This window comes from Sander vitreus, chromosome 23, assembly GCF_031162955.1.
Source record: "Sander vitreus isolate 19-12246 chromosome 23, sanVit1, whole genome shotgun sequence".
Taxonomy (NCBI): Eukaryota; Metazoa; Chordata; class Actinopteri; order Perciformes; family Percidae; genus Sander; species Sander vitreus.
In genome coordinates, this window is record NC_135877.1 from 12,959,591 (window position 1) to 12,985,211 (window position 25,621).

The following is a 25,621-nucleotide window of genomic DNA, read 5'->3' on the forward strand; positions in this document are numbered from 1 at the left end:
TGCCTCTATCTGTATGTTGCTTGAATGTCTTCTTTCACTCCTGACTGCATATCAAGTTTCCCATTTGGGATAATAAAGTAACTGAACTGAACTGAACTGGTGCTCATTAACAACACAATGTGTGTGTGTGTGTGTGTGTGTGTGTGTGTGTCAACTATGATTCAGTCCATGTAAGGAAGCAGCCAAGTAATTATATGCTGTGTGCAAACAAATACACAGTCCCCCCCTCCACATCCCTTTACTCCCCCACCTTCCCTCTTCCTGTCTGTCTTGAAGATTATCACTGGTGTCTTCCAAAGAAAACATTTGTGCTTTCTTACAATTGCTTCCACCAAAGAACACACACCACACACTAACGTTAACACTGGCTTACAACTTCTTGAGGATTTACCCTAACCTTAACCTAACACCTTGTGAGGACCAGCTTTTTGTCCCTAAATGAGGCCAGATTGTTGTCCCCACAATGTGAGAAAGTACAAGCTCTCTAAAACATGTGTGCACAAACATGCTCTGCACGCACACATACACACAAAACCAGCCATTACGAGAGCTGCCACAGGGAATAGAATGACAATGAAAGCCAAGTGAGAGAGACGGGAGGAGAAAAAAAGGAGAAAAAAATCGAGGGAGCAGAAAAGCCCATGTGGCAGAGGGAGATTCTCATCTTCACTGAAATCAGCTGATCCCTTCCTCCCTCACTCCAGTGCTACAGCTTTCTTTCTTGCATCTCTCTTTCTGTCTCTCCCCCTTCTATCTCCCTCCATCCCTCCCTGTCCTCTTCCTCCCTCCAACCTTTATCCTTTTCAACCAACCTCTTGTCTATTCTTCTTGCCACCTCCCTCTCTCTCTTTTTTTACTTTCTCCCTTTCTTTTTGCCCTCCCCTCCCCTCCTCCAATTCATACTCCTATATCTCTCGGCTTTCACTCTTTTGTATTATCACTCTGTATTCCACCTCCCTTATCCTCTCTCTGTCATAGTGGGAGAGCTGCAGGCAGATAGAGGCAACATACACTAATGTTACTATATTTGACAAGACACACACACACACACATTTTCCTGCCACATGCACAACTGCACACATATAGGGAAAAGAAGGGGAGGTGGGGGCACACACAAACACACACACACACACACACACACACACACACACACACACCAGAAAGACAGCCCTTAAGTGTACATGCATGGATAAACACACACACACACTCCGACGCGTGGTGAGTGCAGGAATCACAAACATAGCGACACACAGAAGGGCAAGCGCGTGACGCCAGCAACCTAACACTGTTGTCTCATTCTCTCTCTCTCTCTCTCTCTCTCTCTCTCTCTCTCTCACACACACACACTCACGCCTCTCAGACGCACACAGCAGCGCACAAGCCAGTGAACAGGACGGCGCTGGATGTGTCATTCATATAGGGAATAGAGCCGAAGAAAAGGATTAACTATCTACATCCCTCTCCCTCTGCGGACCTCATCCTCACTTCCCTCCTCTTGTGTCTAAGCCTCTCTTCACATCATTTGTTTTTCCACAATCCCTCCTTTTTCACAATTTATTGGTGGGTTGAAGGGATGCTGGGGGATTGTCTCCATACAGAAAGGAGGATTATTCTTACATTATTCTTTTGACCGTGATCTTGAATACATGGATTTCTTTAACTGAAGGGGTAACAGGTTTTCTTTTTTGAGATTTTTGATGCTTTTTTATTTATTTATTTTTAATTTAAGGATATTTTTGCTGAGGATGGCTCTTGGGAGAAAGCTATAAGGCTGGTGCAGTCTGAGATATTTGGTCAAAAGGTAAGTCTGTTTGTGGTGTTAGTTCTCATCACTCATACACACAAACACACTTCATTTCAACGTAACTGCTCCTGATCTCATTTTACGACTTGGGTTAAAGATGTACTATATCACACAAAGTAGAGTGCAGACAGGGACAGACTTGCCTTTTTTTTAAGCAAACAATTTTTTTTTTGATGGAGCCAAAGGTACATGCTGTGAGGAGGTGGATGCTGAAAATGTCAGCCCTACCTGTTTCCTGGATACACACAACATGCACATTCACTGGTATTTTTGGGCTGTCGTTCTGGGGCAAAGCTTGCAGAGATGGGCAGTGGGAGAAGGTGAGAGCATCAGTGGTTTATTCACTCACAAGTATGGGTGTATTTCTTTCTGTTATTTATATTTTACAGCTAAACATGAAAGAAGTACATATAAAGACAGGCAGCAGTAAACCATTCAAGACCTTAAAAGAAATATTACGTTGTAAAGATACTTATGGCTCTAATATTTGAAAATAACAGCATACCCTGCAGGGCATAAACAGTAAATGGTTTGGTCTAAACATACAGTATGATGGATGTTAGGGAACAGAATAGGACTTTTTTTTTCATTCCACTTGATTGTAAGAGAAGTCTTATGGTAACTCTTTGTCAGCTACTACCAAACCTCCTCAGGCATAATCTGTTGAGATCTAGCCTAGCTAAGGTTAATATGCTGCAAATATTCTGGGATATTGTTTTAGCATACCACATGTACCACCCTTAGATATTTTTTAAAATGCATGAGGTATTCAAACATGGCAGCCCATGGATTCCAGTGAAAGCTGCACACCCAGGCTTCCTGATTCCATGCCAAAGCTTTAAGTGCATTAAAGACTTTATCTAGCTCTGTCTGGCTGACTAAACGTAAATAAATAATTTTATACAGCTATTCCTACCATACATTAGGCCTAACAGTTAATATATTGGGAATCAAAAAGTTTAATCTGCATGATGCTAAGGATTTTTTTTATAGCCATTTATTTTGTAATGGTCATGTAGGGAGAAAAGTGTGTTCAGAACAGCACAATTAATATTCTATCATGTATAAATCTAATGTAAATAGACACATTAATTGTTTTATTTGGCTGCCTTTAGTCTACTTGTTTCTTTAAACTACACAGTATCTTATGTAATCTTAATCAAGTTTTTTTTATTTATTTTATGGTGTCCTGTTGATTCTCAATCTGATGCCCACTGTGTAGTGTGCTGCTTTTTTACCTGCTGTAAAACACTTCGTAGGCTCTAACCTTGTTTTTGACATGCCTATCATTTCTAGCAGACATGTGTAAACAGTCTGGGTGATATTATTAATGTGCTTAAACAAAAAACAAAACTCAAAAATACTGGATATTTGTTGGGTTAATAATAATAAAGTGTATTTTACTGCAGCGCATACTGTAATTTAAGAGTGTAGTACTAGACTAGAACACTGAAAATGTACATTTACATGTTGGTAAACTGGTAATAATAACTATAAAATACAATGTGCATGATAACATGGTCTAATATTAAAATGCCACAAAATGTGATCTGCATGCTATGCATTAACATGTATGCTTGAACTAAATGTGTGTGTTTATGGACATGTGCACACTCACAACGTGTGTGTGTGTGTGTGTGTGTGTGTGTGTGTGTGTGTGTGTGTGTGTGTGTACAATATGTGTCGGCATACCCACATGTATGTGTAATTATATATATGTACATATTTTTGCACCATGTGCCTGTCAACACGTGTTGTCAAGCTATTGGCATGTGTGTGTGTGTGTGTGTGTGTGTGTGTGTGTGTGTCCGCTGTATGAAAGCCATTAAAAATTGATTTAGTGGAGCTTGGCTGGCTCATATGCCTTTGTTAGCAACCTGCACTGTTACAAACACACCTACACAGACACACACACACATGGACATTCAACAGCAGGTATGCACTTAACCCTGTCAGTTATTATGACTTGGGCTATGACTCTTCATTGTATAATGTGATTTGTTTTGTCAAATAATCTGACATGATAGATCCCTTAAACAAGGCTTGAATCAAACACCAGCCAACTGCCAAATGCTAATGTGTGTGTGTGTGTGTGTGTGTGTGTGTGTGTGTGTGTGTGTGTGTGTAAAGAGTGAGTAAAGGGTAGAGCTGAAGGTGAATAATTGGGCTGTGTGTTTATAGCTGTGATGTCACTCATTCAGGAGCCAAACACACACACACACACACACACACACACACACACACACACACACACACACACACACACACACACACACACACACACACACACACACACACACACACGCCTTCACACATGGATAGACCTCCTCTTGAGTGCAGGTGGATTTCAATTTGGTGGCAAATTGGACAGAATTCCAGCCAAGTTGATTAAAAACTATTAGTCAAGCCAAGTAGGCATGTCACAAGAATGATGAAATCGAGCAAAGCTGTGCACGCATATGCAAATTCACACTCATACAGTAAAACCCAACACAATACTATTAATATTTTCCAGCTGTTATGCATTTATTTTCTACCTGAAGTTATCTTGTTTACACTCTTACTTTAACGCTGTCATGGTTAGATGAGACATGATGGGGAAGTTTAACTGGAGAAGGCAAAATACAAATTTGTCCAGCTACTTTAGATGACTGAGACATAAAATCAGCATATACAGTACCTACAGTAATCATATTTACATTCTTTTATTCACATTGTGATAGAGAGGGATGATCATGGTGGAGATGCTTACTGGAAATGGATTTTCTAGATCACAAAATATTTTATTTATTTGTCAAGCATAAATAAAAAAGGGACATTGCTGAGCCTTTCTTCATCTTGCTTCCTCACTATCAACAATCCCTTCCTGCATCATAAACGTGTGGGACAAAACACAAGCAGAGACCAATCCCAGTTTGTGGTCTCTACTTGTTATCTCTGCCCCCAGGTGTGTGGTTACATTTTTGAGGAAATGCACGTTGGAGGCTCTGCACGAAGCTTCTGCAACCCCCCGCGGAGTATAAATCCGGCTTATGTGCGGACAGGAAACAGTTAGTGGAATAAACAGAGTGAAAAATAGGACGGAAAGAGGAGAGGAGAGAGAAGAGGAGCCCAGAGAAGGGGAGGAGGTGTTACTTGACTCCCCAACATGCAGGCCAATTTAGCACCCAAGTATTTACACGTGTGTGAATGTGTGCATGGGTGCATGTGTGGATTTTGGCTGCCCCTGTGTTCGGGTCAAATTGGTAAAAAAAGCTTTCTGAGAATAGCCTGACAGACAGGCTTAACACTAGACCACCCATTTAACGTGATGGAAACTGATGGGCGAACAGTAGCATGTGACTGCAGAGGTGACCTTCTGCGACAACTCCAATACATCATTTAAGTGACAGTTCCAGCATGTACACAACAATTAGAAGCAAGCAATAAATGTGTATTTGGCTATAAACCTGATATAAGCCCTGTTCACCATTTTGTATCAATGCAGACATTTGACATGATTTTACTTTCTGCTCATAAAGTCACACACTGCTTCCCAGCCAAACAGTTTTCCTCCCCAAAATATATCAAAATAAAGAAACATAAAGCCATGAATCATTTGACAAATGGCCAACATGCACAACAAGGCAACACATACAGTCCTAAAGCTGAAGCAGGAATTAAAGATTGGTTTCACAAAACTTGAAATTGACGCAGAAATCTTTAGTTGAATTAACTACGACAAAGGAAAAAAAGCATTCATCTCAATGTGTGAAGAATGCTTTGTTTGATGTTCTATAGTAGATAAATTAAAAAAATGGAAATCAGTAAAAAGGGTAATTACAATGGAGCTGTCTGTTAAGCTTATTTCTCCTCTTGCATATACATACACTATGTTTTTTTTTAAAACAGCTCTGTGTCGCTACCATTTTGATCTTGAAATAAATTCACACCACCGAGCAAACTGAAAAAGGAAAACATGTACAGCTAGAGGACAGAGAGGAATCTTCCCAAATTCCTTGAGTTCCCTTCATTTCTCATCTGTGCTTCAGAATTCGTCAAATGAAGCTCATGTGCTCATTTAAAAAGAACAACAGAAATTTCCCAGTAGAGCCTGGCTAATGTTACTTTAATCACATGCAGGAAATCCATCTGCCGAATATCCTCGGTACATGCCTCTGTTACTTTGTCAAGGAGAGAAAAGAGCCAGAGAGGGAGAGATGGAATGAGAGAGAGGGCAAGGAGGGAAGGGAATAGTGAAAATTGAAAGATGAAGGTCATAAAGAAAGTGAAAGGATAGAGATGAAGAGATGATGGAGAGGAGAAGAGGCATAATATGCAGAGGGAATATAAAGAAAGAAGGGAGAGAGCAAAGGGATTAGGCAAGAGCTTTATATGTTGTTCAGTGTCTGGCAGGTACTAATAGCAATAATGATAACACAAATAGCACCACGGAGTGCACATACACAATCACACACACACACCAAAACATTGCAGAGGCTGTGGAGGAGAATTTTAATGTCCTCTCTATTCACCCATTGCATTTCTTTTTTTACCTAACCATATTTGCTGCCTTGCCTACATTTCCTTTTTATCCTGTCATCGCTGTCTCTTTTCTACACTTCTTTTCCTCGTCATCACCCTCTCACTTATTTCACCTCTTCCTTTTCTTCTCCTCTCCTCCAGTTTCCACTAAAGCATGTATGACCAGTTGTAAATAACTCCCTGACACTCTGAACAGATTGATGAGTGTTACTTTTAGAAGTGACAGCAACTACTGTCTGTCAGCTTGACCATATGCATAGAAAGTTGAATTTACTGTCTGTCTATCTTCATCTAAATCCATCTATCATGTTTTCCTCTTTATATTTTTCCCTAACACATCCACTTTAACCTCCAAATATTCTCAATCATTTTTGCTTAACATGCCTATTTAAGGCGGTACAGGTGCTAATTTACATAATCAGTGCACACACATCCACAAATGAGTGTAAACACACGCACAAATGCACATTCACCACCATTCAACTTTATGGCAAAATGAGCGGTGCAGGAAAAGTTTTCCCCACAAACTAACCCGCTAAACCATGGAACATCCTAATCTGATTAGTGCGATATTTCACACACTGCTGATTGTGTTTTGATGATGGGAAATAGGAAAAAAAGATGCATGTCACAGCAGCACTCCAGCATTTTCAAAATTACACTGATTGGCCCATGGGGTGCGAGTCAATTGCGTGTATCAGCCATGTGGTATTGAGGTTCCAAAGAGCTTTCTCCCATGGTAATTTCCCACTCGTCAAACCTATTTTCACTGTAATGACTCAACAGTGACAAGAAGACTCATCTTTTTCAAAGCATGTGGGATATGTTTCATTACACTGCTGTAATTGGACTGGGTCTTTTTTTTTTTCTCAATATAAAAGTCCATCTATCACAACGACAACAGCAAACAAATTGCAACCAATCAACTATCATATTAGTTCAGAAAACAAAATGACAACTAAAAACAGGAGAAAAAACAATATAACTATACAACTAACTTTATTGTATACAATAGTAACAAGACTTGTTTCATTTGCACCGCAATTTTCCATGACATTCCAGATGAGTCGATCACAGGCAATAGAACTGCTATAGAGAGGTCTTATTAAACTTGCGGTCCAATAGTTTGATGTGAACAGTCTTGAACAGTTAATTTTCTTTATTGGAAAAGTTTGTTGATTATTTTGAACAGATTTGCTGAGGTGGATCATATGAATGACTTCAGAGATTTCAGAGCTGATATAATTTATGGAATCAGTTTGACACCGTCGTCTCCAACACATTAGAATTTCAGGAACTAGATGTACTTTTGAGGTGACATGTTTCTTGCCGTTTACTCAGAATTCATTTTAGGTTTACTATTGCTGTGTTACCTTTATTTATTCTGCGAAGACGTCATAATGTCAGCAGCACTTTACTGTCTCCTGCCTTGCCCAAGGGTACTTTGGCAGTATCACACATACAAACACATACAATGTCTTTTTTATTTTCCCCATTAATTCTTTCTCTTCCTTTTTCACACTTTTTGTTGCGTCCATATGTCTCATTTCTGAGTTAATGTCTTTTCCCTGCCTCTCTACCTTTCCCCTCCTCTCTCTTCCTCCCCTCTCTCCGCCTGTTTCACGCTCCCTTTGTTTCTCTCTGTGTGTCAGTCTCTGTGCCAGACAGTAGCAGTAGGGGGTCTGTCTGTGGGAAAGGCAAACTGATTGTGTAAACTGACAAAGACACAAACATCTATTATTTATGCCTATGAAATACTGGGGTGGGGGTTGGGGGGGGTTGCTTGCGCACATGCACTTACGCACACATACAGTACATACACACAAAAGGTAGCATAGGTGCAAACACATGCATACGCACAGAAATAAACTTTTAATGTATGCAGGGAAGCCTTCTGGCAAACACACAGACACAGCGCCTGCTGCTTTAGCCTTCTTGGCTGCTGGTGTATACGGGTGTGTGTATGCATGTGTGCATGTGCACATTAGTTTGTGTAGTCCTGTGCAATAACAATGTGATGTGATACTGCCTCATCTATCTATCTATCTATCTATCTGTCTGTCTCACTCATCTTTTTTCTCTCTCCTCAGGTGTTTTGGTGTAGCTTTTCGCAGTCGCTGCCCTAGTGGAGGCTGCAGGCATGGTGGCTTGACGCCCCCATAGCCCCGCCCCTCTGACAGAGGAAGGCTGCAGAGCTCTGTGTCATGCCCCCACACACCCACCCCCCTGGGGGCATCGGCCTGCCCTCACCCAGCTCTACCACCTACCACCTGGCCAGATCTGGTGAGTCGACAAAAGCAGATGAAAAAGATGAGAGAGTTAAGAAAAACAGTCAAGAAGAGGAGAAAAAAGTGCTCTGTTCCTACTCAACTCTGCTCTATTTTTTCCCATTTATTGTACTTCTAACCACACACGAAAGGAGAAACACTGTCTGTTTTGACAGCTGCTAATGTTAGCATGCCCAGACACAACCACAACCACACACACACACACACACACACACACACAGCGGGTGAGGGCATTGAGCCGGCTTTGGCCACGTGCCAAGTCCTCCAGTGAAATGCCACATTACTGTATGTATTAATACAGCCAGCAGTCTGTGGAAACAAAACAACTTGGGAAGAGAATGATGGGGGAGAGACCTGCAGGTTATTTGTCTCTCTTCCTATGCATTTTACCTTCTTTGCTTCCCTTTCCTTTTTTTCCCCTTCTCCTGTCCTTTCTTTTTTCCCCTCACATTTTTCTCTTCTTGGTTTTCATCTTTTTCTTACATATATATACTTATACATATCTCACTTCCATATATATATATATATAAGAAGACATATACGTCTCTTCTTCCCTCTTCCTCTAATTTTCTGCCCACAGCCCCCGTCTCTCTCTCCCCCCACAATCTCTCTCTCTTTTATACCACTCAGTCAAAACAAAAATCCGTCGGAAGTCGGGTGGCATAGCAACAGACATGAAAGCTGCGTGTTGTGGATTAGCTAGTGGAGTGGATGGATCTTGCTCTCTAAGAGACTCCAGACACTTTCTCAGCTAATAGGCAAACTTGACACAAAAGGTGTACACATGCCACAGTCTCGGTAGGAAATAAATGTCTTTACATTAAAAAGAAAAGAGACCATAAAAACGGGGATCTCTGTCTTCCTGTTGGAGAGGTATTATTGTTCCAAAGGTGTTTGGCAAAAACGCCCCCACAAACTTCTGTGTAACAGGGGAGAGACTAAATAACAGGGCAACACTATCTGTCAGACCCTCCACACGCCCACACAGTGCCTCTAAATCGATAGCTACACCTCCCTCTGGGCCACCCGATCTCCCTCCATCTCCATCACCTCATACCTCTTCCTTTCTCTCTTCACCTGTCCTCTACCTTTTCTTCATTCTTTCATCCATCTCTGCATTAAATTCAGTTCAATATAACTGCATGATCAGTCTCGGTTTCCCTCTCAGTGTATTTCATCAGGTTTTCTCAACATAAATATTACATTAACAGTATTGCTAAAGCCTTTTAAGAATAAGAATCTAAAAGGTTCTCCGTTAGTCACCATCTCTTCCATGCAATTACGTTCTTTGCATTAAGGTAACACAATATTGCCAAAACAGTCTCTCTCACTCAGCTCAATTCTTCCTTGACACAAAATGTGCATAATCAATACTGCCAAGAATTTTCAAAACAGGTGTTTTCTCTGCCTCTCTCCTTTGCTTTTTCACTGTCTCTGTATTTTTCTCATAAAGCTTGGAAGCTCTCTGATCTCTGCTATTACTCTTCAAGGTCCTCACACACTATTATACACACAGTCACACACAAACACACATCCCAAGTGACTGGAAGATAGGAGAAGAGAGGGGTAAGGCATCCCATCAAATCAGAGCCAACAAAAATGTCAGATTAACAGTTATTACAGGGTCAAGGATCTGTCTTTTAAAGCTGAGTTCATTTAGAAATAGAATTTGACAGACTGAGGATACAAAAGATTAGTTTCCATTTAGTATTCTGGTAATATAGTGCAAATTTTTCAAATGTTGCAAAAATCAAATGTGTGCTTTCATCAGCAGGGCTAAAGCAAAAGATTTCAGCGGGACAGAAAAAAGACAAGAAAAATGAGTGTTGGCATTCTTCAGTGTCACCAGTGTTGGCCATATTTTCAACTAATGGCCGTTAATCTACGATGAAAGGTTGTAACCTACATGAGAAAGAAAGTGTTATTACTTTTCTGAAAGGTGGTGGAGAATGCTTAGTTCATGGGTGTTTTCCAGTATTCAAAGCCAATTGTAAAATGTTGTGGCTCAAAGTAAAAAAATAAATTGTGCCAAATGATCAATAAATGCATTTCCATCGCAGGTTTTTGCATAATTTATTTGTCACTGAAAGCATATATATTAGTCAAGTGGTTTTATAATTGGTAGATGGTTTTATAATCAGGACAAATGTGCATGTTCGCAGGAAAGATTCTCATCTTAATTCAGGTTTTCTTCATTCATGCAATTTCTCAAAACAAAACGAGAGAGATGGAATATAAAAACTGATACTTGAGATAATTTCTATGCCATAAATACTAACGTTTGCCTTGCCAGGTTGTGAAAATAAAAAGTAGTACCAAAACTGAAAAGAAAAGATAGAAGAGCTTGAAAGTGACATAACACCACAGAAAAAAGAGCTTTAAAAAAAGTGCAAAGTAGAGGGCAGAATAAGAAATGTGAGAGACTGGAAGGGAGAGGAAGAGAGATGTGAGATTAAAAAGGTGTAGTGAAAGAGAAAAGACAATTTGGAAAACAAAGGATGAAGGAGGAGAGGCCATATGGTGCCTCCAGGCCTCCACGATACCAACAAACTGTCTCATCTGACACAACACACATTTGCATACAAGCAGGCATGAGTTCATTCCTATTCACACATAAACACACTGTAGCTTATCTGGTCCACTGTGCGTGTTTATGCACCTTGTTGCAGTTCCAAACAAAGCCGGCAGATTAACTGACCACATAATCAAAAGAGTGACAGAGAAAGTGACAGACAGAGAGGGTGAAAGAAGGGAGGATTTGGCTTTGAATGGATCCGATGACTGAGGTTAAAACATTTGATTTGGAAAGGAGCCTTAATGCAGCGTTTGAGGTTGTAGCATAATGCCAGGAGTACAGCTGTAAAACAGTGCTGTGACGAAAGGAGTAGCATAAGGTTTGGAACAGAGCCACAGTAGAGCTATACAGTCAAAACTAACTTTCTGTCTGCCTGCAGCAGCTAATCTGTTGCTGCTGTTAAATTGATTGGACACATTACTTGTTTAACAAGCTAGTTTGATTTGAACTTTTTAAAGACATTGGTCAGCTATGAGAAGGTATCAACAAACCAAATTAATTACTGGGTGGTTAGTAGCTGGTGGCACTTTTCAACCCTGCTGGGATGATGGGTTTGGCATGAAGCCACAGCAGTGTAATGTATGTGTGTGTGTGTGTGTGTGTGTGTGTGTGTGTGTGTGTGTGTGTGTGTGTGTGTGTGTGTGTGTATGTGGCATTAGGCTTGGAGTGGAGCCTGATCCCTTATTGTTACATGAGACTTGAGTTAAATAGAAACTGGAATGGCAGCTTGTTGGCAAACAATCCAAAGCATCTGGCAAATTCAAGTATGTAATCAATAGCCATTTTAATATAATTGAAAGTTATTTCGAGAATGAGGAACCACATGTACTCACAAGGAGTAAACTTTAAAACAACAAGGTTTCTCCATTGAGGTGCAACTTGAATTTTACTCTTTCATTTTCTACTATACTATGTATTCTTGTCCTCTCTCCTACAGTGGTTTATAACATTGATCTTTCTAGGAATAGAGAAATATTATCCTCTAACACAGCACTGTGGCTTTGACCCCTGACCTCCTTAGTGGCGGTGGCTTGTAATGTTTGTGATCTAGGAATTAACGTAAAGTTTATTGTTGCGGTGACATTACGTCAGCTTGCCTACTAGCGTTATGTAGGAATTAGAAGATTGCTTCAGCTAGGGTGTCCTTGAACTAGCTCCCAGCTGGGCACGATGCCTGCAGAAACCTGCATGTACATTATTATTTATTTTCACTTCTCTTCTGACCACAGTATAGTTTGGTGCAGGTACAACAGGAATGTGCCAGATGAAACAAACAAATACATGGTATTGGCCCACTTGCAAAGGACATTGGCTGGGATAAATCTGGATCATCCTCTGCACCACAAACAGTTTAGCACTTGCTGAGCGATACCGAAGTAATTCAATTCAATTGGATTTATAGTGTCAAATCATAACAGGAGTTATCTCAGGACACTTTACAGATAGAGTAGGTCTAGACCACACCATAATTTATAGAGACCCAACAAATCCCCCAAGAGCAAGCTTTTGGTGTGACGGTGGCAAGGAAAGGGCCCATTCCTGAGGAGAAATAGTACTTTACTCACCAAGTAATCATATAAAACGACTGATAATGGTCCTGAATAATATAGCCATTTGAGATATGCTAGATTTGTCTTTGTGAACCCTCCACACGCCTCTGAAAAGGGCATCAAATTAGCATGATAAGAGATCTCAAGTAGTGTACAATCAAGTCTAATACTAGAATTTGAGCTACTACTTCAAATCTATCTATTTACCTATCTATCTTCTATCAGCAAACAACAAATAACCAACTAAAAAAAATCACAAAACGATAATAAAACCAAAACACGACAACTATCTCTCACAATATTGTGTGTGAATGTGCGCCATCAATACCATCTGTCTATCCATCCCTTCTAAGGAATGAGTGGGCATACATTACGACTTGTCACACATCCAAGGCAGAATCTATTCTATTCTACTGATGCGGATGTGACAAATCAAAAGCCAAGCATCCTTTATTTTCTCTCCAAATTCTGAGGCCCAGTTGAGTGGTCAGTAGAAAGCAATGCCACATCCATCAAATAGATGGTGTGACAGTGAAATATGTAGCCGTGGAGTTGCTGTAACTGGCCTCAAAGTATGCTTTACTGATAATTTATTTTCCGTCACTTTTTTCGTTCCTATCTCTTTATCTCTCCCCTTCTTGGTCTTTCCTGTCACTCCTGCTAATTAATAGCTACTATCACAAAAACAATGTCATTGCATGTCATACTCTCCCAATGGCTATGCTTTCGTGTGTGTGTGTCACAACAAATTGATACAGATAGCATGAATTAGAGAGGCAGATCAGCCTACATTTTCCCCACTCACCCCTCCAAGTCAAAATAATGATTCTGTCTTACCGATGCAGAATTCATCCCAGGAGAAATGGACAGGGGAGGCAGAGAGAGAGAAAGTAGGTGGGAGAGAAATGGAGGATGAGAGAGGGACAAGAGTAAACAGAGAGAGGAGGAAGACAGAAATAAAGAGAAATATTGGAAGTAAACCTATAGGGGCTAATAAATAAAGTATAAAAAACAAGATGTTGGAGGACTACTACAACCTCTCCTCTTCTCTTCTCCTCACACTGTCAGCAGGAGTACAGCCTAAATCCCTACACCCTGTTCCTGCTTATCCTCAACTGATGTACACATGACTGTGTCAGTGCTGGCTATATAGGACACACTCTTCAATGGTCGTTATGAAGGATGATTGGCTGGAATATCAGTAAAGGTTCAATATGCTGTTCCACATACAAATTAGATTTTGTTGTCTATTAGTGTTGAAGGACGTTTTCTAGTAGAACAACCATCTGCTTTTATAACAGCAACGGTGATATGTGTGTGTGTGTGTGTGTGTGTGTGTGTGTGTGTGTGAGACCATGACTTTCTGTGTGTGAGTAAGCATTTAAGTGCCCAAGAGTCAGGCAGAAAGGTTTTGTGCATGAGAGAAAAAAAATAATGTGGGTTAAATGATGGGGATTTTGATGTGAACCACAAACGTCTCCCTCCTTATGTCTCCTCTTTTCTTTTTACCAACGTCTATAGCACTTGGTTGCTACGGTAACACAGCATTACCATGTCAATGTTGGAAATAATGCGGTGACACAGCTGGGACCTCGATATTATACTGTATGTGCACTAGTGTTGTGTATTCTTTTATATCTGTTTCTAAGCCTTACACAGAAAAGTCATGCTTATAGTGATGTGGTAGACAGTATAGTGTATAAAGAGATTCAAACACACACAAACATTCAAGCGAGCACACGCACACTTTGTAACCACACGCTGGCTGGCTATTTTCCATCTGCTAACTAAATGAGGACTCAGGTTACGGTGGAGCTCAGACATGTAACAGCCTCTGACAGATTACACAGACACTGTTGCAGTAGAAAGACAGGCTACACAGTGTGTTGAGATATGACAGATGGTAGATTACACATCAGATATGACGAATAATCATTTTTAAGATACTTCTCTGTTACTCAAACAAGTGAAGGCATTATCACATATCCATCATATTATATGACTTATGACTGCTGACACAAATATCTTCAACATTTTATATCATCGCTTTAATAAAACTGGATCCTTGCAGCCAAAATTTAAGTGTGACTACCATGCATACAATATAATTATATATTGTCAACAATATGCCACCATTATTGCTCCTACTGAAGGCACTAGTTGATTTGAGGAAGACCAACCAGTGTACAGTTAATACACATTGACTTTTTTATCATGCTTTATTGTATTCAAAACATTTTGAATGATACTGCCCCTAAAATTCCCACTGAGGAGATTCAGGGTTGGTAACTACATGCAAGTGAAGCCATACTGTAATGTTGCATCAGGTAATGTAGCTGGTATTGGAAGTCACAGGAGTTAAATCTAAACTCCTTGAGTGAGACTCCTGCACATAGGACCATGTGAAACATTAAAGAGATAGAATAAGAAATACAAGTACTCTGTTGCATGGAGGGCAGCTGGTCGTTCTAGTAATAAGATAGCAGCGAGTCCGTTGCTTGCATAGAAAACAGCTTGGCCCCTTGGTAACATGCAACTGGGCTCAATAACAAAGGTGCCTGCAGTGATGACATCATAGCTGGGTCCAGTGTCACCCAGGGGCCCCTGGATATAAACTTACAAACAGCTGAGGCCCCAGAGTTGTCAAACAGTGTTGCCTAGGAGACACTGTCAAACATCCCCACATTTACAGGAGTCATACGACTCTTCATATGCCTATGAAGGTGACAAACACTAAAAATAAATGTAGATGTCTGTGTAGATTTGTGTGTGCACCATAATCCTGCAACTTTGTACAGATAGAGAAACTAAATAGGCAGAAAGTACTACAAGACACCCAAGTGACTGCACACAGCATAACACACATACATACAAAAGAGCATGCAAACATACACTTAGACAGTTAATTATCCCAATTCAAAGATTACCTACGACCTGTGTTATTTGAACCCTTTCACAACTTCCAACACACTCGTGCACGGACTGTAGATGGGTGTGCCAGTCACCATGCCAACTAAAAGAAAGCTGACAACTACTTGGGGGTGTTGGGAGTCTACTGGGCAATACTGCTCTAAGAGTTGCCTCAGAAGTCTTCAATCAAACAGGAACATGGTGTTGCATTTTAATGTCGTGTCTCAGTTTATTTCCCATTGCTGAAAGCATTGCCAGCCTACATTTGCCCTAAATGTCAGCACTTTTACGGTATGTGTTTGGGAATTCTTATAAAAGATTCAGTCTGAAGTCTGTTCGTACTGAATTAAACTGCACAGAACCACTTAAGACTTATTTGGACTAAACCTCCCTATCTTCCTCTGACTGTGGCTGAATGTTTTCCTTCTGGTTTGGCTGCGTGGAGCGCTACAGCAGAGAGGATTTGGAGCAGCTAAAATAAGCCAAAATAACAACTACCTCCTCCATGAGAGCAGCTAAAACCACTCATAAATGTTGGAAGATAGGCTTCAGCACTGAGGAAGGGTGGGAGGGGGTGAGGGGGAGTTATAATGTACAGTAAGAGAGGGAGAGGAGAGGTTGTGGTGAGGAGAAAGGAATGAAAGAGTAAGGGCAGAAAAAGAATAACTTTGCAAAATAAAGTCCATACCTCAGGCTGAGAGAGATGAAAAGGTGAACAAAGATGACCGGAATTTGAAATATGACATGATATGAGGGAGAAGCAGCAAAGTATACACAGTTTTCTCTCTCTTCCTGGCTCTCTTTCACTCTCTCTCTCAGTTGTATAACAGTACTTCTACCTCTGAACTACATTCTCCTAACAAATCTCCCGCACTACTGTACCTTTTCAAACCTGTTCTAGGAAATTCACAGCCACTGTGCAGCAAAATCCTTCTAGATTCCTACTGAGCTGCCGCAGTGAAGATTGGTGCTCTGAAGCATTTCCACCACAAAGTACGATGGCACAGGACGCTTCAAAATCTGTTCTTTCATCCATTTATGAAGTGGCGTTAATTTTCCTAGAGATTAGGATTATACTGCCGGATGGAGCAGAGAGGATAATAGATACAGGAACAGGGAGGGAGAGGTCACACACTGATCTCTCTTACAAGGCCACAGTCTTTACTTTCTGACCCTTTTTGGTTCGGGATGTAAAATGGGGCAGTGTCCTGGTTATGGGAGGTCATGTTCTGTCTGACTGACAGGTAAAAGCTGTCTGATAAAAGATGCTATTTCTAGACCGTTGTCAGCGTCTTTCCAGATGTTTCAACAAAGTGTTATGCAATACAATTTATAATCACCATGAAACCTTTCAAGTAACAAAGATTAGTGAGATAAATATAATCAAACTAATCTCTGAATTCTGACATTTTGTGTTTGCACATTTGCTGTTGAAAAAAAGATGGATATTATTACCTTTGGAGGGGTTGAGATGCATACAAAAAATCTTTAAAATTTAGATAAAATTTAACTGTGTTCCAATTATTTGTTTTAAATCTAAATTCCGATCGTAAAGAAATGCTGCTTTTGCAAATCTCACTGCACTTTCATTTGCATCGATTTTACTTCAGACATGACTCAAAGCAGTTGTTTTGCAATTTGGGAAATGCACTTATTCATTTTCTTTACGAGTTAGATACTCACATGTACGTGTACGGACAATAAACATCAAGCTATAGCCAGCAGCCAGTTAGCTTAGCTTAGCATAAAGACTGGAAACAGGGAGAAACAGTTAGCCTGGCTCTGTCAAGAGGTAAAAAAAAAACTAAACAAAACAGCACTCTTTATGCTCACTTGCTTAAACATTTTATCATGTTTCTTTAATCCGTACAAAAATCTAAGTGTGAAAACCACATGTGGCGTTAGGGGGGTTATTTGTCGGACGATTTCCTGTCCGGACACAGTAACTTCCTGGAGTCTGACGTCCCCGTGAGCTCATCAGGCGACCAACAGGCTAGCTGTTTCTCCATGCCGCCAGTCTTTATGCTAAGCTAAGCTAACCAGCTGCTGAGTATCTGCACATTTCCCAAAAGGTGTTTCCCAAAATGTCAAACTGTCCCTTCAACAATATTTTGATGAGCTTAAAGAGGTGATAAAGAATTCCTAGATAATTTTCTCAAATCATTCAGCATTACTCATTATTTATGATTAATTATGTTCACTGTCTCTCTGTTCTCTCACTTAAGTCTATTTATGACCAGTTTAAAGGGAATAAAGGGAATAAAAATGATTTTAATGGGATGTTTAAAGCATCCTCTCAACTCTCTTTCTCACTGCGCCATTGGAAGGCTCATATTTTATCAGTAGTAAGATAAGAGGGCCAGAGGAAAGGCGCCTTACTTTAGAAGAATGAGACGACTTTCATGATGCAATCACTCATATCATCAGATTTTCATGACATTTTTAACATATCAGAATGTGGAGTGTCCAGTAAAGGGCTATTCCACAGAGTTTCATCACTCTTAGAGCCAGACGGCCAATGTGGTGAAAGGGAGTGAGAGAAAAGAGGGCGAAAATGAGAAAGAGAGCAAATTTTGAGAAAAACAGATGGACTAACAGAGAGAGAAAATACAACAGGGAGCGGGTGACACATGCGACAAAAGGCAATGGCACGCTGAGAAATAGATGCTAATAATATGCAGATGATGCAAGTGATGAAATCTGCTGTTGAAGCAAACCGTCTTGTCAGGAAGTAAAAGAATGTTGTGTCTGTGTCTGGAGTTTAGACAGAGTAGTTTTCTTAATATCACGCTTTGTTGGTGCTTAACACACACGCACTGGCACACACGCACAGGCGCACAAGCATATGCCCACACACACATACACAGAGAGATAAAGCATAAGTCGTGTTGATAAGCCATTGGACGGAAACAAAGTCAGCCACTGTAACGAGACACTGAGGGAATACAGAGCAGTGCCGAGAGACTCGAAGTGAAAGAGAATGAGAAAGATAGAGACTAAAGTGGGCAAGCGAGAATTACAGAGTGAAGAGAGAAACAGACAGATGCAAATAAATACAGACAGACAGACAGACAGACAGACAGACAGACAGAGGGACAGACAGACAGATGGACAGATTGACAGACGGACAAATGAAAATGAAAAGAAATTAATGAAAAGGCCTGAAAAGGAGCAAAAAAAGACAAATACAAAAACTAGAAAGAGAATGAAAAAGGAACAGAGAGAAAGAAAGAGACAGTATGAGTGGAAATGGTGAAATGACTATAGTCTGAAGAAAACAATAGGTCAAAAATTCATAAAACAGAAGGGATTTTCCTCACGAGTGTCACTCAGACTGCTGTGAGATGCAATAAACATACACACAGAAAGACAAAGAAAAAGACAAAGCCAGACACACTCAAAAATACAAGACGAAACAAACAAGTAGAGCTTTTTTTTGAAAGAGATGTCTTTGTGATTAGACTGCTGCCTTGGAAATACTAGCCAGAATAGGCTAGAGACAAATATGTAGAACTAATCTTATCTCTTTTTTGCATGTTTTTAGACAACTGTAAAAGCTTCTGTGAAAGCTATAGTCCTGGTTTCTATACAATCATTTCCACTTTAAACCACTCACTCACATCCTTCAATTCATTCCTTTTTCTTTAACTTTCTCTGCAGTCTTCTATACACATCCTCCTGATTGGTATCCACACCGAAAAGATAATTCTCTCTCTCCTCCTCTTTCTTGTCTTCAAGTCTTCCTCTGTGTCCTCTGCCTCGTGGCAACGCTGCTGCCCGCAGCCTCCGCCTGCCCTCCTCCCTGTCTCTGCGACTCAGACAGCCTGGTGGTGGACTGCGGGAGCCGGGGTCTCTCCTCCCTGCCGCCTCTTCACCTCCTGCCTCCATGGAGCCGCTCCCTCCTGCTAGCCAACAACAAGTTTGCATCGCTGGGAGCCTCTGCCTTCGCTAACCTCTCCTCTCTGGAGGTCTGCAGCCATTTTTTATTGTTGTCAGTGGAATTTTTCTTCTCCTAGAAGTTGAACATGTTGTGTTGTTATGTTGTTGTTTACCATGTCGTGCGCCGTGTTTTCCCCAGGACAATAAGTGATAATTAGTTTTCAAGGTTTTGCAGGGCTACTCATCATTAGAAATATTGTGTGCAAAGCACAGCCCAGTTGGAATTCAAAATTTAAGAACTAAAAATGATGGATCGTTACTGCACCTGCAAAAAAATAAAAAATAGGCTGGGTAACTGCTAGCTCATCAGTCACAACCGCTGGCTGCTGTTTATTTCCAATCTTAAATACGGTTTGTTATTTAGAACATCAGATACAATGGATTGGGTCAATTCACTGTCAATGCTTAAAGGGGTGATAGAATGCAAAACCGATTTTACCTTGTCATAGTTGAATAACGACAGTTTGGTGGGTAAATAGGACATACATAGAACCTCAAAATCCCATTGACATCCCTTTCCTCTGCAAATCTCACAATTTGAAACTGCCTCTGAAAACGGGCAAATCTCAACAAACCACAGAGTTGACGTCAACTCGGCGGCTCCTCCTTATCTGGCTCTGGTCTCTATCTTTGTCACGCCCCAACATTTACATAGGCTACACCACTGATCTGAGATCAGGTAGTCTTCTGAATAGGTCACGCAGATCTCAGAAATTGTATACATTGTTCATCTGCTATTTTATCAATAAATTCACTTTCAACACAGACTTTATGCGAGAAATCATTTTTCGTAAACCGGCCCATATTTGAGCTTTATATAGTTAATTTCTGCGTATAAAAAAGTCTCACAAGTGAATGTAATAACAAAATAGCAGACAAACAATGTATAACGTTGCAGTGTCAGAAATATGAGCCCTGCTGTCTCTTCTCCAATGTATGTGTATGTGGTTCGCTCAACCAATCAGTGCACAGCTCATCTAAATATTCATTTGCAGTAACTGCACTGCTGCAGAATGAAAGGCCCTGCAGCGGATTGTGAGGATGGCTGAAAAGATCACTGGGGCGTCTCTTCCCTCCCTCTCTGACATCTACAACACCCACTGTTTGCACAAAGCCATAAGCATTGTTAAGGACATAACACACCCGTCCCATGCACTCTTCTCCTTACTGCCATCAGGTAGAAGGTACCACAGTATAACTGCCCGCACCTCCAGAATGGGGAAGAGCTTTTTACACAGAACTGAAATGCACACTTTCTTTATGCTGCTAAAACTCTATATATCCTACCTCAATCAATGCTCTGTTACAAGTCTACTTATGCCCTGTCTTTTGTTGTGTGTTGTCTGTCTTGTCCCTTGTCTGTCTTAAATGCTCTACTTTAAGTAGTAATTGCACTTTATGTAAAGTCTATAATGTGTGTGCACTAAATGTAGCCTGTCTCGAATGTCGTTTGTATATAATGTTTTTATATAATGTTGTTTTCATATATTTTAAATGTGTAACACCGCTTGATCCATGGTGAAACGGCATCTCGTTTCACTATATACAGTGTATATGGTTGAAATGACAATAAAACCCACTTGACCTTACTTGACTTGATGAGCATACCATATTTGGAAGAAAAGCTCTCGTTCCAAAAGGGCCAAAACACAGGGATGCATAAGGGCCCATAAAATAGCAACCGGGCCATTTTCAGCCCAATCAATGTTACAACCCTTATTAGGACACCTTAAGGAACAGTGTGAAATACCCTATATAATCATTCTATCACCCCTTTAATGTACAACTACCTCATTAGCTGAACTGAAAGACAATTTACTTCCACACTGCTGAGCATCTATCTGCTGTAAAGAGTTTGTTCTCCATTCTGACTGATTGTTACATTGGTGATCTAGAGTATGGAGATTTTTACACGTATCCTACCATTGCACTTGATGTGAGTGCCATTTTAAGGTTTAATATAAAATGTCATTGGTCATGTCAAAGTCATTTTTTAATAAGAGCATCAGGCACGAGGTGTGTCAAATGCAAAGGTGTATATGCAAGTGAAAATGTATTTTTTGTGTATTTTAGGAGCTGGACCTCTCTAATAACTACCTGGATAATTTACCAGCTGGATTATTCAGAGACATGTCCAACCTGACAAGACTGACTCTGCACAACAACTCACTAACTGTAATGGACAGAGACCTCTTCCAGGTAGGCACTGTAGATTACATAACACCATATATAATACAGCTCACTGACAAGACAAGAAAACACCTTATTCATACTAAGAATCATACAGAACACTGTGCTAAACTGTATACAGTCATGCAAAGTGTGAGATATAGCACCAGATTATTCAATCCACCAAAATACTACGGCATGTGAATGAAGAAAGAAGCTGATACCACTACTGACACACTGTTTCAACTCCTGGGCGAGGCTCGACAGGCTCGGTTTAGGAGTAGAGCCAACCAAAGCAGATATACATGGGATCCTGTCCAGTTAGTAAATTAGTAATAATTCGTTTGCTCAACACTTTCATCCACTTTTATCTGAACCAAAGCAGTCTGCAGGGTGAGCTTGTGTCATGACTTCACTTGGGATCCTAAATTTAACAAGATTAGCCCATCGAGGGATGAGCTGAGCCCCTTGGAACGAGTAAAAGAAGCCAATAATACTAATATGAGTTTGGGGGAAAGTGTACACTACAATACCATACTGTATGAGCAAAGACGACTAAATAGAGCACTTGTTTTGATGTTTCTACAGGGTTTGGGGGGTCTTCAGAGTCTGGATCTATCCCTGAATGGCCTGTCCTCTGTTCCTCTGGGGCTACTGGATGAGCTGCAGAGCCTCAGGTAGAAATCAACACTTAACAACAATTAATGTGCTATTACAGACCCCCAGAGCAACATTAGTGTTAGATCACATTGTTAACATTATGAATACTATTACCATCCACCAGCTAGGATTTCAAAGGTCAGTGCTTTACTTCAAACAAAACATTTTAATTCAATTAAATACTCCTTATGTTAGTAATTACAACTTGCAAATGAACACAATATGATCATATCATCAATATACAATTACAATGGAATTCAACATATTGAAGTATTGCCCAGTAGTGGTTGTACACTACATGTAGTAGCTGCCTGCTTTAAAAATCAATGCCACAAGGGTAAAGTTGTCTCGAGTTAAGAGAGTAAATTAATGTTATTCTAATTACTTCATAGGTGGTTGTCTCTAGCGGGTAACAGGCTTCATGGTTTGGAGAGGGCAGCGTTTGAACCGCTTGCCAACCTACGACACCTGGAACTGGGACACAACCCCTGGGAATGTGACTGCAACCTCCGCGATTTTAAACACTGGATGGAGTGGCTGCTGTACAGAGGTAGATGTTTGATTTATGTTAGAGGAGCTTTGAAAAGGTGCATCTGATTTCAATTAGGGGATATGACATGTGTACTGTGTGTGTTACCCACGTGTCTCTGCAGGCTGTAAACACATCAGATAACCACAGCTGCTCTCTGCTCTCTCTTCATGTGTAAAAATCTACATTCACCTCAGCGCCTCGGGCCTCAGCTGCCCCACTAATGAAGCATCTCTTCTCTTTTCTGTTCCATTCTGCTCTTTGCTTCATTCTACTCTCTTCTGCTTTGCTGGGCCCTACTCTCCAGCTCAGCTTCAGTACAAGTCAGACAAAGACTGACACACGGCGGACATGATAATTTAATAATCGCCAGAGCATCACAGAAAAATTGCAAGGAGACATTTCGTAGTTAAACATTAACAGCATGTCAGTAGCTGTTAAAAGGATAGATAATGCACGAGATGTTGTAGAAAGTAAGACAAAGCACCGAACAAGTGTGAAATGCTCGGTGACAGCAGTCTGCGTTGACTTCTATCTCCTGCAAACCACTTTGAGTACACATGGCTGGGATGTTTGGAGATATTTGGAGAGCTCTGTTTGCAGAGGGGATTCTTTTGTTGCACGCCGAGATAAAAGCATCTGGCTAAATACCACTTGCTAGTTCTATCTTTCTGTTGTCCTCCGCCTTTATCTCATTGTTTCTGTTGCTTTACGTATCTCACGGCAATGGTGAGGATCAATGGCTTTCTAATACGCAATCTGGAGGCAAATACTATGTGGAGACAAATGCAGCACGTGATGATAACAAAGCAGATCCCCCACCCTCCTGCCGCCTGTGGGAATTAGTGAGTCAGATTTTTTTTTCTTCCACACAGAGCTCTGCTAAAACTAGGCATGTCATCTCATGAATTATAGAAGAGCTTATTTGAGGCTATCTCCAACTTAGTGTAGAGGGCACGCAAACTCTGTGTGTGTGTTAAGTGATGTATGACTCATCCTAGTGTTTGCACAACCACCCCACTCTCTATCTCTTCCCCTCTCTCAGTTAATTGGTAGTGCTTTACAGGCATAAGGCATTTTATAAATGACCTCTCCCTGTCCTCCTGTCTCGGCACCTCTTTCTCTCTCCTTCAGGGGGGAAGGTGGACGCGGTGGAGTGCACGCTACCGAAGGATCTGCGTGGGCGAGACATCCGTGGCGTTCCGGTGGAAATGTTCAACTACTGCCTCCAACTTGAAGATGAGAACGGGGGAGGAGGTGAGGGTTCCCGTTCTGGACAAGGAGGCGTTCCTCCCTGCAGCAGGAACGCTCTTAACCCCAGTGGGGCAACACCAATTTCTGACAGCAGCAACACTGGTCATGACTCCACTTCAAACATGGGAGGTGGAGGAGGAGGAGGAGGTGGGGGAGGCGGAGAGGCAACTCCGGATTGTGTCCGTGCCCGTTACCGACCTGTGAGCGTGCGCCGCGCCATCGGCACAGTTGTGATTGCTGGAGTGGTGTGCGGCATCGTTTGCATCATGATGGTTGCAGCCGCGTGTTACGGCTGCATCTACGCCTCGCTGATGGCCAAGTATCAGAGAGAGCTGAAGAAGAGGCAGCCACTGATGGGAGACGGAGACGGAGATGCAGACGGGGAGGATAGGGAAGAGAAACAGATCTCATCTGTGGCCTAGAGGAGTAAAGGGATGGGGGGTGGGTGCCATGTCAAAGAGTAAAGGTTGGAAGGGGCGAAACTTAAAAAGGGCTCGAAGAGGAGAGAGATGGAAGAGCTTGTTTTATGCACACAGTCAGTTATCTCCCACTTTGTCTTCATTTCTTTGCCCTCTTTCTATTTTTAACCTTCTTCCTCTGTCCCTCTCTCTAACACCTCACATACAAATACTTTATCTGTTCCCTGATTCTCTCTTCCATTTGGAGCCATTCTCACTGCAGTATTTGTTACTTATCATCCCTCCAAATCGCCTATCAACCACCTACAGTACTGCAGGTCTTGGCTGCTGCTAAATTCACTATTAAATTAGCTGAGAGAAAAATGATTTGGTACTCTCTCCAGTACGAAACATATCATAAGCTGTTACAAGACACTCGTGGTGTACGTTGGTCATTATTAGTAAAACTGGATCAAATTTTCAGGGATTTACATTATGTATGGTGTCGATTGGACCAATATTCACAGTTGTAGTATTAGGAAGTGCACAGCTCTAGTGTGGTTTGCATCTTTCTCCTCCTCATCCTCTCCAATGCCAGTAGTTCCTCCAAAAACCAGGACCCCAACCCAGATCTCTTCACCCTCATCTGGCCTACTGCTCCTCTGATGTTCCCTTGGACCTCCAAGTCCCAAAGAAACAACCAGTGTTGGAAAGCTTGGGGTAATTAGGGAAGCTTAATGGATAAACACAAAGAGATGTCATTTATGTAGTCATCACCTCTCTAGCGCTTTGTTGCAGAGAGAATACTGGAGATACATACAGATTATATGTTAATAGAGTCTCGTGTCTCCTGAGACTTGTTAGGGATGTTTAATACGGAACAGGAAACCATTTGGATTGACAAAATGATCATTCATGGAAGGCTAGACCTTTCAAATACATGAGATCAGAGACAACAGTTAGATATTCTACCCTATTAGGACCAGATCTGGTTCTCATGGATCTTCTCTGGACCAATTAC

General features: G+C 41.1%; 2 protein-coding genes across 2 annotated transcripts in view; one reads left to right on the forward strand and one right to left on the reverse strand.

The window, feature by feature from the left end:
* The window catches only part of cacna2d4a (calcium channel, voltage-dependent, alpha 2/delta subunit 4a), an 87,107-nt gene that overhangs the window by 27,712 nt on the left and 33,774 nt on the right, over window positions 1-25,621 (reverse strand). The gene's annotated exons all lie outside the window — the stretch shown is intronic.
* On the forward strand, window positions 1,342-24,624 carry lrtm2a (leucine rich repeat transmembrane protein 2a). The gene is made up of 7 exons (XM_078242822.1): window positions 1,342-1,801; window positions 8,419-8,611; window positions 19,390-19,619; window positions 21,664-21,789; window positions 22,348-22,436; window positions 22,812-22,969; window positions 24,083-24,624. Exons 2-7 carry the CDS (start codon window positions 8,533-8,535, stop codon window positions 24,622-24,624), a joined length of 1,224 nt encoding a protein of 407 aa, XP_078098948.1. The 5' UTR covers window positions 1,342-1,801; window positions 8,419-8,532.

Excerpts from the sequence above, each read along its gene's own strand:
- lrtm2a (XM_078242822.1), top strand. The coding sequence starts at position 8,533 with ATGCCCCCACACACCCACCCCCCTGGGGGCATCGGCCTGCCCTCACCC. Across the intron at positions 21,790-22,347 it reads TGGACAGAGACCTCTTCCAG|GGTTTGGGGGGTCTTCAGAG; the intron begins GTAGGCACTGTA and ends ATGTTTCTACAG. Across the intron at positions 22,437-22,811 it reads GATGAGCTGCAGAGCCTCAG|GTGGTTGTCTCTAGCGGGTA; the intron begins GTAGAAATCAAC and ends ATTACTTCATAG.